Source organism: Toxoplasma gondii, chromosome XI (genome assembly GCF_000006565.2).
Source record: "Toxoplasma gondii ME49 chromosome XI, whole genome shotgun sequence".
Classification (NCBI taxonomy): Eukaryota; Apicomplexa; class Conoidasida; order Eucoccidiorida; family Sarcocystidae; genus Toxoplasma; species Toxoplasma gondii.
The window spans coordinates 6,392,328-6,407,327 of NC_031479.1; the positions used below are offsets into that span (position 1 = coordinate 6,392,328).

Below are 15,000 nucleotides of genomic sequence, written 5' to 3' on the forward strand. Positions count from 1 at the left end.
GAGCAGTGTTCGCGCGGGGCTTCTTTCCTATGCAGCCTTCACTGCTTCAACAGGAGGCTTCAGCAGCGCGTATCACAACGACATCATTCAGTACGGTGGCAGTATCTTAAGCAGTTAATAAATGTACCATCGCAGACAACAGGCGAGTAAATTGTTTTTACCAGTCGTGTTCCCAGTGGTTGGACCTCACCTTTACCCGCATCTGTTCAGTTGTCAATTCAACCAGTTCGCCACGTCGGTCACAGAAGAAGTGAAATTTTGAGTTGCTTTACTCTGTCCTCACCTTTGTTGGCTTTGCGAAGTTGATACGCGACTGGAAGGTTCACTCATTCAAGGACTTTATATGCCTCAGGACCGGGAACTCCTCACTTACCTATGCCAGCAACATTTTGCCGCTACCTGTCTGAAAATGATTAAAATACCCTTCTCCAGCGAGTTCACCGTAGTCAGCGATTTCATTTTTCGCCTCTTCCCACCAAGTGTGCCTCCTGAACTCCAGTAAATACGCGCGTGGTAGTGAGTATGCATCTATCGTATGTTTTCACTATCGTTATCAGCTGTCAACGTGATTACGATCTTAGATTCTTTTGGATTAACAGGATTAACGTCGGATGCGATTTTCTGTCGTTCGGAGACAAATATGAATCATATAGCAAACACTGGCACCGAAAACGCTTCAACGGACGACGCGTTTGGACGGCACTGTTAAGGGGAAATAGTATTGCAAGCTAAATAGTTTTCGAGCACTTCTGGATTTGTCTCTATACGGTAAATAGTGCTGCAGATAGCAACCTAGAGTGCAGCGTCAAAGCACAAACGCCCACTGGCAACCATCTGTGCTGAAGCACAGCGGTATCCTGTTTCCGATTAGAAACACAGTTGATCAAGCAGGCGTCCGGGCGCTCCTAAGATAGCAAAAAGAAGTCTCCCTATCAAGGAACTACATGTGCGAGCTCAAGATGTGTACGATGCCAGCAGGAATGGCAGTTTCTCAGGAGACCGTGTTGACGCTTTTGAACCACTCATGTTGTTCATTCGTAAACGCGGCGCACCCTTACACGCTACAATGAAAAGGCAGTCGACGATTAACATGTGGGTATATTATATATTACGGGTCCAGAGTTGACTTCGAAAGTTTCTCACACAACGAGGAAATCAAGAATTGTCGGCATAGAGGAGGAAAATCTTCGGCAAACAGAATCAAAGGGATACGGTCACTCTGTTAACCAAAGAATGCCCCACTGCAGCTTCTCCTGAACTGAGTGCTTGCCCACTTGTCAATACAGCTAAAAGGTGTCCTTCGAGTTTGCGCAGTACTGCCCCATCCTCTTGCTGCATTAAGTCGTGCACCCTTCGCAAAATTTTTGAGAAAACAACCCTCTCCTGGTGTTCCGGACCAGAAACCTCCATTTCGTTTGTTCCTTCGTTGAACGATTTCTGCAGACAGAAGCAGAAGTTGAGGGAAACGGCCATCCACACTCTCTCAGTTCCACTAGGACTGGACAGCGTCACCACGTGGAAACGAATCGCAGGGCAATTGGCACAGGACATGGGATTACTCAGACGCAGTGATATGCTTCGCGAGCTCTGGAGTGAAGGAACAAGGTGTGCACGGTTCTTAGAGCGACGGAGAGGTAGTACGCGTCTGTCCACGAATGACTGAATGCCCAGACGAGGCAACGACTGCGCGGGCCGGACAGTTAACTGTTAGTCTAAGGTTTGTCTCGAAAACTCACCGGCAATTCTGCATCAGCAAGGACAGTCACGAAGTCAAGGAGAAGATCAAGCGAAGGAGCTTTCTCTGTCTTCTGCTCGTCTTGTTGCGAAGCAGCATTGCTGTACAGCTCCAACCAGGAAAGGAGCTGCTGAAGCATCCGCAGCACGGAGACCAAGTGTTGTCCCCGTTCCTGCACCAGGAGTTCTTGGAAGGCTTGAATCAGAAGCGGTTTCGACAGATGCGGCGTGCGGTGCAGAACAACCGGCAAAAACACCTCGGGACGCCAACGGAGGAGACGGACAATGTCACGTTCCTGTGGGTACACAGCACAGTAATCTGGTCACACTATTATCTAAAACGCCGTCTTCACAGACCGGCGAGGTCGAACTCACATTGTCATTTGAGATGTTTCAGCTTAGCGGATGAAGCAGCATGGCTCTCCGTCAACTAGAAGCACTTACATGAATGCCAGGGTCTGTACAGCAGCACTCAGCTGCTCTTTCCAGTTCGAACTGGATCACAAAAGATACCAAACTTGAAGATGCCGGCAACATGCCGCTCCGAAGAAAGCGACAGATCCCGTTTTCTGCGAGAAAGACACATCCAACACGCATCGCAGCTTAGCTTTGCATTCTCTTTGAGCCGATCGTTTCACTTCATCGAGTCCTTACTTCGCAGCTGTGCGGCACTCTTTAGATGACTCACCGATTTCGTTGCGGCCATTTTTGTGCTGTCTCAACGCGTTCAAGAACGCATTCGGTTCCACAGAAGCTGCCCCATTCCGACTCGGCTGGTGGCACAAGTGAAGCAAGCTCCGACACAGCTGTCGGTCTCTGTCGTCAGTAACTACCGCGGCGGCGAGGATTAAATCATCGTTCTGATGACTCCGTTTCGCTTTCGAGTTATTCACTTCGTCAATATCATTAAAAGGAACTTCCGCCAAAGCTCCTGAGGCATCACACGGCATGAGCTCTCACAAGGCAGCACGTACGTAGCCGCTTGGTAGGGCAACACGTTCAGCGGCGAGAGACAAACAACTCTTCCCACAGCAGTCCAAATCTACAGAGCAGATTGTAGCCCTCCCTTGGTGCACAGCTCGTCTGATGAAGAAATGAGACATAGGATCCGTAGGGAACCAACGGGATGAGAGAGAACCGCTGTGGTGGCGCGAAACTTCCATTAGTTAGGTACTTGAGCGATTGTCTAGTGGGGAACTTTTTCGGTGTCGTTTGTACTACCTGTAGTCCTGTAGCCGAAGATGCTATCCTCATAAGAGATCATTCACCACACACCATCTGCTCACCGACGGTGTTGGAAGCGCGAAGTGACGGAACGGAAAGCGGAGTGGAGAAGACTGCATTCCGTGTTTGCCACAGCACGGTCACTAGGAACGGTGGCGTATTCCATGAACTCCCAGGAAGCAACGAAGGCTGCAAACAGAAACGAATCACACTTCGAACTCTTCGGGAGGCCCTGGACTGCCCTCAAAGCCTCCATCGCCACTATCTGTGGAAAACGCTGTACACCCTCTCGCTCTGCACGGCGAGCACATGTGCACAACCAAAAGCACTTATGATGTATCAGCGCTTATGAGAAATGAAAACCGACCCGCCGTCTCATACAATGCAGAAGTCGCTCTATTTCATCTTCCTCTTAGCATTTCGCACTCAAACCAACCACGAAGTTGTAGCACTCGCCCGTCTTGTGTTAGTCACCCCGAGAACGTCTAAGAAAGGCAAAAGTCAGAAACAGAAGAAATACTTGGCACTTGCCTTCACCTGCAGTGGAGCTCTAAACAATCTGCCGGGGAGGGGGGCTGCCGCATAGTGTTTCAAGTGAGGCAACAGGAAATAAATTTTTTCACACCGTTGTGAAAGGAATAGGAATATTAGCAGAAACTGTATTAGCTACTACTTTATCATGTTTAAATTAGCACTCTCACTTAAATCAATGACACTTCACAATGGTCCTATCGGCGGAGACGGACGTACCACTGTTCCAATGGCAGATGCCGGCAGCTCAAGACGAAGAATAGACGAACAGGGAACGCCCCATGACGTCTCCCGCAAAATGACTTTGCACCAAGATTTGCTCCACTGCCACTCCAAGCACAAATCAGCGTTCAAGAGAACAACACCCCCTCGCTGTGTGCCATCAGTGTCTCCGGGGGGTAGTGAGCGGCGAAAGCGTCTGGTCGGGACGAAGGAACACGTTGGCCGGTGGTAAGCGAGTACCTGGACATACACAGATAAACTTACACGACAACCCAGTGAACATTTGTGGACTTCCTCACATGCTTCACAAGCTGAACCATAAGCAAGCGATTATCCAGAATACTTGCACCTCCATACTACAGTGAGTACACTCCCCTAAATTTATAGGTGGTCACAGGTTTCTGGTCAGTCGGTAATCACTCACGGCGTCACGCTTGCATTAGCATTCTCACGTCACACCACAGTGGTCCACCTGTGCAGGTCCACAGTAAACGTGCGGCTTATCCACTTTTAAGTGTGGTAAGATAACTTGAACGCAACATCAAATAGGTTAGTGTCTATTTCCGTCATAACGCTGCACTTGCCGGGTATTTGGGTTTGTCTTTTTATCAGCTGAAATGCGAGCCATTCCAAAAGCAGAGACAGATGGATCTGCCTCGTTTTCAATTAATGATCCTTCTTCCTTTTTCTGTCAGTATGACTATGTCCGGAATTTAGAAAAGACGTCACCGCTCGAAATCCCAGTCGAGTTCGCACATGGACGCTGTGCATGCTCACCTGGAACTCGGAACCGTCTTCGGCAGTCACAAGTAGTTTCTCCTCGCCGGACAATCGACCGGCATGCCTCGACCCCAGTCGGCTGGTGATGGAGCCGGCGGACGTCGAAGCTGCACACATCTCGTGCATCGGTTCATAGCAGGGCCGAACCCGCCAACCAGCGCCGGATTTCACTACCCCACGTGGAGGGAGAACTTGGCCCAGCTTCTTGTCACACTTGTCGCCTTCGCCGTGTTCGGCAAGATTCGGGGAAGCCGGCCGTACTGCAAAGCCAGAGTCTTCATAAACTATGTCTAGCGGCGCGTACAGACAGTCCATGTCGTCGGCGTCCACGCCAACAAATAGAACGACGTGAATGCGACCCCCGTCAAGCATCAAATTACTGACACCAACACGATACGCAGACGAAGGGTTATTCTTGTGGTTCCTGTGTCCGGGTGAGCCCTTCTTTCGCTGTGCCGAAGATACCTGGTCTCCTCCTTCCCCATGACAAGCGCGGAGCGGGCACTGACCCACTGTGCAGCTGGCAAGAACCGAAAAAGGTGAGCAGGACACCAGGTGGCACCGCAGTTCCACCTGACGTTCAGATTGCTCATCCGTCTGTTTTGGCGCTCTTGTCGCTGCGGACGTGACTGCAAGACAGAGCTGCATACCGGATCCTCCCTTGGATCCTGCCCTACCGATCGCCGGTAGCGGAGCCACGTGCACAATATCTTCCTCAATCTGTAAAAAGAACACAACGCATGGACGGACAAAGCAAAAGAGCGAATCACTATACACTTGATTTTGCGGGTTTTCGCTCTGGGAACAGGCAGGTATCGCGCCAGCGAAACGGAGTTCCATGACCCACATGGTTCAGATACCTGCTCGTAACTTACCGAAAGGAAAGCATCATCCTTGAGCGCTAGGTTACCAAGACCACGTTCTGACGCACTGAGCCTGTGTAAGCCTTGACCTCGCGCCAAAATACACGTTAGTGATTCCGCAGGCGGATCGCCTTCGTCCCGGAGAGCATCGTAGGAGTTAACAAGTCCCTCCCTCGAACGTTTTTTTCCAGTCCCTGTTGCTTCTATGCTTGCCGCAGTCCCGGACCGAAAAACGCAGCCGTTCCCTTCACTCAAGCCTCGGCAGGAGTCAGGCAGCGTATACACTCGCGTGGGAGTGTGAAGGTTAAGCTGGAAACACATGCACAGCACATGTGCACGCAATTGCATACCCATCTCCGCGAAGTCGCTGTTTGTAAGTTTGTTCCCTCTCCAAGGAGAAAATGTCGGCGCGTAGAGATACTACTTGTGGACACTACAGGGGAGTCTGGCATTACGCACACAACAGATGAGCTATGCGCCTCATACGCACAGAAATCTGGGGCACGCATACAGTTGATTCACCCGTAGATTCCGGTACGCTCTGCTCGAGCAAAAGCTACTGCATCTTCAGCACCTAAAATGTCCACTGCAACATGAAAATCCTCTTGCACCGATCCAGTTCACGCGGGACACTACGCTGCCCTCGCCCAGCAGTAACGTCACGACTGACAGAGGGGAAACAAATTCTGAAAGGAGAAATGGGTGCTCAGGTGAGAAATGGAGTCTTCATGTATGGGACATGCGCATTTCGAAATCAGGCAGGGACAACCCAACAGCGTCGCTATCACCTATCATCAGCCTTGGCGGCAGGAAATTCGCGCCCCCGGCAAAAACAAACGTCAGTGACCGCAGCTGCTGGCACGCAATGACTTACCCCTATCTCCTTCAAAACGTGAGCCTTTGCATCGTAAAAAAAGGCGCTATTCAGCCTGCCATCGCCGTTTGCCATACCAAGAGGCAAGTACGGTCCCGATTCATTGTCTCCATGTAGTAGGCAAAACACCGGAAGGCCATCCAAAGACTTTTGCGAAGATCCAGTTGCCTTCGCAGCCAGCGGGGCGGTAGAGCCCGACTGTCGTTGGGCCGTCATCGCAGGCGTCGTATCAGACGTTCTTCTAGCGGCGACGACAGGCTCACAATTGATAGATTCCTTTCCTGCTGCTGCCTCGTTTCAGCAAGCGCTGCGAGCCGTTTCGAACTTGACCCGCTTGTAAGTGCAACCCAGGTTCGTTGCTGTCTGCTGCATCCAGTAGCGAAGAGACAGTCTATAACTGGCCGTTGATTGTCTCTTTGAACATAACGTTCAGCCAATGCGACCGTTGACGCAGAATCCATACCTCGCTCTGATAGAATAGGTTCTGGCCAGAACACCGGAGGCCACAGCGTGCCTCGCAGCACAGCACAAATCACTTGAGTCTTCCAATTTCTGAGTCATCAATGAATACAGTACCAAATGATATTGCCCCAGGACGAATTTATGGAAGTTCGTTTCCTCCCCCCACATGGGCTGGCTCAACGACCTCAAATGCTTTCCATACGCATGCATGCATGCATGCCTGCATTCGAAGTTCGCAGAACGGGACAGCGCTGCCCATTGCTACCAGAGCATGTGCAGTTTACGTCAAAAACAAACTTAGCTCGAAACACAAATATTAATTGCTAAGAAATTCTGTGAACAGATGAGGACGGGGTTCGTACGCTTCCACATTTTGAGGTATCGTTGGCAGAAGTATCGCTTATGTATGCTTAGATGACGTCCATAGTGATGGTGGCGGACGCTCTCCCCCCCCCTCATTAAGGTAGGCAATGTCAAAACGATTTCCAACACACTGCAATGGTAAAGAAATGTAATACACAGAACTGAGCTTCAAGTATTCACAGTGCGTTGGAGTAAAAATTGATCGGTATCAGCAGCCTGGAAAGTTAATGAAGCTGTTCCGGGCCTGTTGACTGAGCGATTGGTGAGACGTTGGAGACAGTCCTTTTGTTGAATAGGTAGATGTCTGCGTCTCCGCATCAACTGACAGCCTGCAGTATTTGAACGGCGAATCTCTTCCATGATGCAAACGTATGTCAGTAGCAGCGCTTTGCGCGTGGTGTCTCTTCACAAGCTTCACAGCTAACCATGCGTAACTGGCGCAGCAGTTCGTTATATCTTGTGCTCTCCGGAGAACGCTTTCCATGCTACTGGCAGTTGACCAATCAGTGGCTTGCCTGCCTTTTTCAGCAGCCTTTCTGCGCACTCGCGGCTGTAGGGACACCAGGTGAGGTGGTGGTGCAGGCGCCGCTGCTGCAGAAAGCTTATTGTCACGAATTTAACTCTCTATACTGCACAAACGGCCAACGCAAAGCAAAATGTTGATAAAATTGCCTTCGCTTATTATTGTTTTTTCCTTGGTTATGACTGCGGCATATGCGCGTCATCATAAAGCCGTCCATGCGCTGGGGAAGCACGTTCGGGGCAAAGCAGCATCTCCTAACTTAGCCGGCTCCCGTTTCCTTCAGCAGCAAGGTACGGCAGCGTTCGGTGGTCGATCGTGTATATTTATGAGAAAACTGTGCTCACACACACAGATGGTGCTGCCGAGGGACCGCTTCCGCCACCAGCAGTAGAGGGGGCAGTCATGGCTGCTCCTGCTGTCCCATACCCGGCGCCGGTTATCGCCGGCGCACAGCCCACGCCAACGCCTGCTCCAGTCAACTTGCAAGATATTGTAAGGAGTGTTATCTTTTGAGTCACTCACTGATGCCTCATAATACCCCACCACAGGCAGCCGTTCAGAATCAGGCGACTGAGAAACTGAAGGAGGGTAAGCGGAGACATGCGAAAATGAATAATGGTTCACGGCTTGACACGGCAACTCAGCTGAATCCCTGGGTTCGAAGCTGGAAGAAGCAGTCAACGTTAGTCATTTAAAACATCCAATAGTCAAGCCGTTCCACACGCCAAGCATCTAGGACTTGAATAAGGCAACTGGAGCAAATGAGAGGAAGGTCCGACGCACTCAGTGGGAGTTGAATAATGCAGTTTTTTTCACCATTTGACTCTAATAGGGAGTGGAGTACGTGTCGACGGTGATCAACCCTCCGCAACCAGAGAAAGCGGCGAACCCGGAGGAAAAGGCAGAAGAAGTAGGTGTTCATAGGGTGCCAACAATAGGTTTCACTGTTGAAAATTATAATCTAACCATAGACTCTTGAAGGGATAACAACGGAAGCAGCGGGTGCGCTAGAGCACACCGTCTTCCAACCAGTTACTATCTAACGCCGTCATTTCTTTCAGCCTCACCTCCTCTGTATACGGCTCCAGTTATCGTCTTACTCTCTCCCGACACTAGCGCAATGTGAGTTAACCCGTTCCGACGCTGGGATTGGTCAACAGACCCACACTACCATTGTCCTAGGGAGAAACTCGAGTTTTCGAGGGCCATCGCCTGCCGAGGAAAAATGAACACTGCCGAAATGCGAGCTATCCGCACTGCAAAACTCGCCGAAATGGCTTCAATCAAGGGAACGACAGTAGCACAGCTCGAAGAAGAGATTAAAGACACGGAGGCGATGCTACAGGAAGTCCGTCCTTCTTCAGAACACGAATTATCTCACTAACGCATACGCTGTCTTCTAGACGAAAGCGTCAAGGCATAAGCTTCAAGAAGAGCTACGTCAGGTTACTTCAAACGCTGCGGCTGGGGCTGCGGTGAGTAAAACGCGAACTCACTATAAGCGTCTATGGCAGACACACCGTGTTGCAGCCCAAAGCTGATATGGTCTTTCTAAAAGATGATTTAAAGCTTGAAGATGAGAAGATAGAGGTTCTGCTAACAAAATTAGAGAGCATGCAGGATCGCCTGGCGAAACTCCGTGCCGAGGAGTCCCGAGCAGAAGGCACTTTTGGGAAGAAAAAACGAAGAAACGTAAGAGTGCTTCTATCGATCCAGTATGTGTTTCGTCTGACAATGTCATGTGGCACAGGGGAAAGGCTCCAGAGGAGCGAGCAGCGCCAAGGGAAACAAGTTATCCGAAGAGTCGGAAGAAGAGGACTAACACATTTTTATGTTACCAAGCTTCCGACAAAGAAAGACAACGACATCTGATCAACCCTGTTCTTGAATGACTGCCTCACAGAGCAGCCATCGTCCATGACATCACACGGCTACAGGGGCTGCACATTCTGCTTCGCCTACCATCCGTAGACCAACGCGCCTTGAATTGTGATTTTTTGCAATGACAAACTCCGTTTTGTGAATCAAGACTAAACCGGAAGTGCCAGAAACACCCTGCATCCCGCCGCACGGCAGGGAACTCAGACTCTAAAGGGTGCTCAAACTGAATTCGAAAAAGTTGCAACGCAGTGTGGATCTGTTTCTTCCATGGAAGAACTTGCACTTCGTCATCGATGCGGCCACCCCATTCTGCTCGAGTCGCAAACAAAAGATTGGACCTTTTGGCATCTTGAGGCTGACCAGATTTCGACAGAGTGCACACGGCCAGCCAGTAAAAGAGACGCTACATCCCTGGTTGTGTTTACCTCTTAGAGATTTTCCCGTTTCATACAATCTCATCCCGTATTGTAACATCGATTACTGTCACATGCAGTGGATCGAGTAACCTGTGCTCGACCGGTACACAGACTCGAGTGACCGACATATTGCTGACACTTGATCCCTTGACACGCTGATGGAACCTAGCCGTTTTTCCTTGTTGGTAGCGAAATAAAAGCCAAAATGTCACTGCGACACTGAGCCCTTTACCCCTTGCGAACACGAGAAGTCCTCCGCCAGTCTCCCACAATTGTTCCTCAACTGGCCGGTAGGCGTTCCTCGCATGCAGTTTTTTTGGTTCCGGCAGCGACCGTGTAGTCGTGGTCTTCGCCGCAGAGAATGTACAGAAGATTATACGCGTCCTCAAAGTGTCTAGATATCACGTTCAGCTTGTGGGCCGGGACTTCCGGGCCGGATTCCTCTGCCTTGTTTAACATGGTGTCACCCATTTCTTCATAGAGCCACGCCAACGTGTAAGACGCAAGAGGCATGACCTGTGACCACAAGCAGAAAGCATGGAGACGAAAATAAACATCTTCTCCTAGACTCAAGAAACAAGAGTTTTGCAACGAAATGAACTTCGAATGAGGGGATAAAGCAAACACAGTCGATTCCGCTTACCTGCGACACGTATTTGATTCGTTCCATTTGGTGGAATGACGCCGATTCAGAGTTGCCAGCATCGCGATAGCCCTCGAACAGTATTGTGTGAAGCTACAAAACAAACCCAAACAAATCGAACTTAACAGTGAGCCTCTGCTGCTGTTCCTTGTTGTTCAACATAGCTATCGATACATGAAGCTTACTTGGTACAAAACCCAGTGTTGTGCAAATACGCGAGTGGCCTGGTTGTACACGAGCTCTGCATCGGGAACGTCTGATTTGTCTGTCTCAGCCAGCCTGTCCACATAAGCTTGTTCAAAGTCCAAATATTCTTGAATCGTCTCTTGTGTTGGGAAGGCTTGGCATATAGTGCAAGCGGACGACGTTGTTTCCTGTCAACAGGCAATGCACACAACACAACAGTCAGGCTGAGGTGCTACGTTCTTCCGAAGAGCATGCTCTTAGGCAATTAAATAACCAATGATAAACTGCTCTTTCTTGGATGCATTGTCACTTACCCCGTCTTCTGTTTTGAAAAACATCGCACCAGTGCCACACAGAGGGCATCTAAACCCTCGGGCGTTGTCAACCGGGGCTGCGCACCGAACGCACTGACAAGTGAACAGCCAGCCATACACTTTCTCTCTTCGCACGTTTGTCGACTTGAACAGATCGTCATCTCCGATGTATGAGATCGTCAGCTCGTCTCCTGCTTGGAGCTTGACGCGTGCACGCAAAATAAAGGCATCATCTTCTCCGTAGTGCCAACAAGCCGTCGCTCTGCAGCTGTGTGCCATCATGCTGATCCGGTTGTACAGCACCAAGCCGTGTTGTTCGGTGTGGTGGCCGAAAGAATTGTACCTCCAAACCATCAGCATGCGCTCATAAAGTTTTGGGTGAACCTGCAATCCGGCTCTGTTGATAACTCGGAGAACGTCATCACTAGGTGCCCTGTCTGGATCGGGAACCCATTTGTCGAGACAAATTTTCTTCTTCTCGTCGTCAAGCATTGTCAGACTGCAAATCGCTGCCAGATGCCACACCGGAGGAAGTTCCAGTGCTTCTTCGTCGTTTATCTCGGTAAGAACACTCCACAGCTCTTCGTCCAAAGACGGGATTGCCACAAGTACGGGCGTCTCCACAAAGATAATCGATCCAGGTTCGAGGTCGTGCTTGGTATATAAGCATCGCCCCTTGCCTGGCACATGCTTGACCTGCACCTTGGTAGCAATCTGGGGCAGTGTGTATGGAGCTAAGGGGTTGGCAGGAGTTGCCGCTTCCTCTTCTTGATCTTCCTCTTCGTACACTTCCCCGTCGGCTGCCTCTTCGTACACTTCCCCTTCGGCTGCCTCTTCGTACGCTTCTCCCTCATCTGCTTCGCCTGCTTCCTCGTAGTCGTCTCCTGCCTCGACCTCTGCTTCATCATATCCCTCACCTTCACCCCATTCTGCCTCTCCTACGTCCTTCTCCGGAGCCTCCTCTGCATACTCTCCCTCTTCGTAGCCGTACTCATTGTATGCGTACTCACCACCCTCTTCCACCTCATGTTCTCCTCCTGTCGCTGCGTATTCCTCGGGAACTTCCGCCTCGTCCTCTGCCTCTTCTTCTATCCCACCTTCGCCTTGCTGATAGCTATTGTCGTAGTAGTACTCCTCTTCACCACCATCGTAGGTGTATCCATCCGCCGCATCTGCTGCCTCTTCTTCTTCGCCCGCACCGGCCTTGTCCGCCCCGTAGTAATCTTCATAGTCATTCTCGTATTCATCTTCCTCTCCTTGTTCGTCAAGAGCCTCAATTTCGCCTGCCTCCTCTCCCGGAGACACTTCCCCGTAGTCGTCACCGCTTATGTGAGTGGTGACCTCGCTCTCTTGCATGCGATGAAGCTTATACGGAGAATAGTCCAAGGTCGAGGTCCTCGCCCACGCCTCTTCGTCAAAATTCAGCTCCCGCCTCTTGATGCTGTCTGTGTGGTCCAGAACCCCATGTTGCCGGCGGGCACCCTGTGCAGTTCCCGACCTGGCCACTCCACGAACATGATCGAGGAGGTTTCGGGCGCCTCCGAGTGCAGCCCCCGTCAGAACAGCACCACTGTTCCGCGTGGAACTGTTGTGGGAAACGCGACGGCTCATTTTGTCAGAACCACGAGCGATCTGTTAGATTAAGACGTGATGTTGATGGAGAGTCGAGGGTACTGTGGTCACCAGGGGCACGGCTCGCGAGGCAAGGCATTCCACACGTCTAAGACAATTCAACGAACAGGCAACTAACAAGAAAAAACTTTCTCTAACGAAAAGTCGCCTCCGCGGCGCGAGAAAAGCATGTCTCCTCCCTCTCTGGACGGAAAGGGAACCACGCACCCCGTTTGGCGCTTAGCTCGTCGAGCAAAACAGCGTTACGGGAGAAGGGAATGCCGCAGATTTGACTGCAGGTTCATGGAACAAAGACAGTTGGCCACAGTCCTTCCTGGGAAATGCCCATGAGAAACAGTTATCGAGTTTTTGTCGCCCCTGGAGGCTGCGTAGAGAACTTGAGTTGCGACAGAAGACGCCGGACGAATACGCCTTTCTGGGCAGCTGCCTGCACTCCCGAGCAATAAAAATGGAAGTCACCAAATGTCCGCATTCATGACGGCAGAAGCCTGCGAGATTTTCGTAACATGATATTACCGCATCCACCAAGTTGCGCGTAACCAATATTTTAGGGTATTTTTAATCACGGAAAACGATTTCCCGTGAGCCGCTGTCCTTCCATACGCCGCTGTCAGCTCTACAGCTACTGCTGCCACTTGTGCGGCAGCATCCGTGCCAGCCGAGTCTTGTTCGCTCGACACTCAAGTAAAGGCTCACACGCGTATAAGTCTTCAGTTGTTGTGTGTTGCTTCCTGCGAGGATTATCCAAATCAACTTCGTCATACTTGCTGTCATTCTGTTTTAGTGCCGCCCACCTTCCCTTTTTAAAAGTCGGTTTTTGCTCAGACTCACAGGAAACTCGTGGCACGGCGTGCGCCACAGCGGACTGATCGTTCACCGTAAGGAGCTGCCGACGAACAGGGCACCAGCAAGCTGGCGCTCGATCACGGGTGAAACAACTCTCTTTACTGGTCGAAGAGATGCAGAACCGCACATCGAATGTGTGTCAACCGGGGTAAGCCAAGCACTATTGGAAAATTTGACATGGTGAGGGGGGAAAAGCTTCTTCAACTTATTGATATGTTGTAGTTTTGTGCAGGCGGAACATATCTGCGAGCGCAGATGAGCCGTAAGCGCGGCCACCTTAAACAGACATAGCCCAGGCTCGCCTTACAGAGAGGCGGAAAGAAACACTCGAAATGGGAGGCTGGACGGTCCCCGTCTGTGTGTTCACTGTCATACTTGGATCCTCATCTTGATTCCGTGCTGTTCTGGGCAGACAAAGAAAACCGTCGGCAGGAGGCGTCACTGAGTCCACAGTCTTCGCAATTGTCATTCTTCTACCTCGTCACATTCCAGTGCAGCTAACAACAAAAACCGGTCAGACACGAGCGAGTGCTAGCGCCGTTGTTCCTAGTCCAGCTGGGTACCCTTGAAACCACCCCAAAGTAGACACGACAGGTGACATGGTGGCACAAAGGCGGGGAAATCGTTGAAGATCGGTGCTAAAAACAGAGATATACTCGAGGAAACAACGTTTTAACATGACGACACAGCATCTCTTCACCCTGAACTCTCGTCCGCGATTCGCCGAACTGTATGGCGGCCGTAACCCTAGCACGCCGTGCACGAATCACAGCCCGGTTATCACCGTGAGATACCGGTGGGCTTTTTGTCAAATTGAAGAGTGGTAGCACGACACAGAATAGCTACAAGGTGCAACAACAGGCTGCGTGCCGCCACGTAGCTATATCGGAAGACAGCGAATACAAATCTCAGTGTCTTCACGTCGAGTAGAGATTTCAGTGCCGCCTTTCACGTCGAGTTAAAAGTCAGTACGCGGTACCAACATGGCTATGCAGATCTTGTTGCTCCTTTTAGTTACCGCCTGAGAGGGCTCTGCATCGCAACGCTGACATCCAAGGTTGGTATGCGCCTCCTCTGCTGCTTTGCAGAAGGCTAAACCAGGTACTCTCCTGCTTGTAGCAACAAATGAACACACAAGGTGGTTGAAGTGTTTTCTCTGTACTTCGAGGGACACCCATTTTGTTGTTCCTTGTTCACCCTCATTCTTCGCGTACTTTTCCAGTGTAATCATCAGACGGACACTATGAGCAGAATGTCGGGTAGCATGGCTTTGCCAATACTTTGCCGTTCCTTCACGGGCGAATGTCGTGTTTGAGTCGAGTATGCCTACGCTTGGTGATAATGATATGCCACATAATTTGAGCACAGCAACTGAGTTTCTCTGAGCGTCATCCATTGGCAACTTGACCACTTTGTAGGCTGATGGTTTTTCATAGGGGAGAACTAGAAAGGCGAGGAACTGACAAATGACCGACTTCCATCGTACCCAGAACTTGTTGCCAGCTG

The 15,000-nt window shown here is 50.6% G+C and overlaps 3 protein-coding genes across 3 annotated transcripts; 1 reads left to right on the forward strand and 2 right to left on the reverse strand.

Moving 5' to 3' along the window:
* Positions 1–1,093: 1,093 nt before the first annotated feature.
* On the reverse strand, positions 1,094–6,833 carry TGME49_216120 (hypothetical protein). Its single transcript, XM_018779714.1, has 9 exons — positions 6,229–6,833; positions 5,367–5,663; positions 4,489–5,211; positions 3,709–3,951; positions 3,021–3,147; positions 2,423–2,665; positions 2,179–2,303; positions 1,737–2,030; positions 1,094–1,437 (listed from the first exon to the last, which is right to left on the reverse strand). Exons 1-9 carry the CDS (start codon positions 6,442–6,444, stop codon positions 1,201–1,203), a joined length of 2,505 nt encoding a protein of 834 aa, XP_018635228.1. The 5' UTR covers positions 6,445–6,833; the 3' UTR covers positions 1,094–1,200.
* Positions 6,834–7,709: 876 nt separating this feature from the next.
* On the forward strand, positions 7,710–10,388 carry TGME49_216090 (hypothetical protein; the record flags this gene model as incomplete). The annotated part of the gene is made up of 12 exons (XM_018779713.1): positions 7,710–7,866; positions 7,929–8,068; positions 8,125–8,164; positions 8,221–8,258; positions 8,313–8,348; positions 8,409–8,486; positions 8,548–8,578; positions 8,638–8,698; positions 8,759–8,924; positions 8,980–9,051; positions 9,107–9,268; positions 9,327–10,388. 12 exons carry the CDS (start codon positions 7,710–7,712, stop codon positions 9,396–9,398), a joined length of 1,053 nt encoding a protein of 350 aa, XP_018635227.1. The 3' UTR covers positions 9,399–10,388.
* On the reverse strand, positions 9,275–13,946 carry TGME49_216080 (apical complex lysine methyltransferase). The gene is made up of 4 exons (XM_002370877.2): positions 11,017–13,946; positions 10,702–10,890; positions 10,517–10,609; positions 9,275–10,389 (listed from the first exon to the last, which is right to left on the reverse strand). Exons 1-4 carry the CDS (start codon positions 12,625–12,627, stop codon positions 10,153–10,155), a joined length of 2,130 nt encoding a protein of 709 aa, XP_002370918.1. The 5' UTR covers positions 12,628–13,946; the 3' UTR covers positions 9,275–10,152.
* Positions 13,947–15,000: the final 1,054 nt, after the last annotated feature.

Coding starts and splice junctions, on each gene's coding strand:
- TGME49_216120 (XM_018779714.1), bottom strand. CDS start 6,444: ATGACGGCCCAACGACAGTCGGGCTCTACCGCCCCGCTGGCTGCGAAG. Junction 3,148..3,708: donor CATCTGCCATTGGAACAGTG/GTACGTCCGTCT, acceptor TTCTGTTTGCAG/CCTTCGTTGCTTCCTGGGAG. Junction 2,666..3,020: donor TCGCGCTTCCAACACCGTCG/GTGAGCAGATGG, acceptor GTGATGCCTCAG/GAGCTTTGGCGGAAGTTCCT.
- TGME49_216080 (XM_002370877.2), bottom strand. CDS start 12,627: ATGAGCCGTCGCGTTTCCCACAACAGTTCCACGCGGAACAGTGGTGCT. Junction 10,891..11,016: donor TTTTCAAAACAGAAGACGGG/GTAAGTGACAAT, acceptor GCCTGTTGACAG/GAAACAACGTCGTCCGCTTG. Junction 10,390..10,516: donor GAATCAAATACGTGTCGCAG/GTAAGCGGAATC, acceptor TTGTGGTCACAG/GTCATGCCTCTTGCGTCTTA.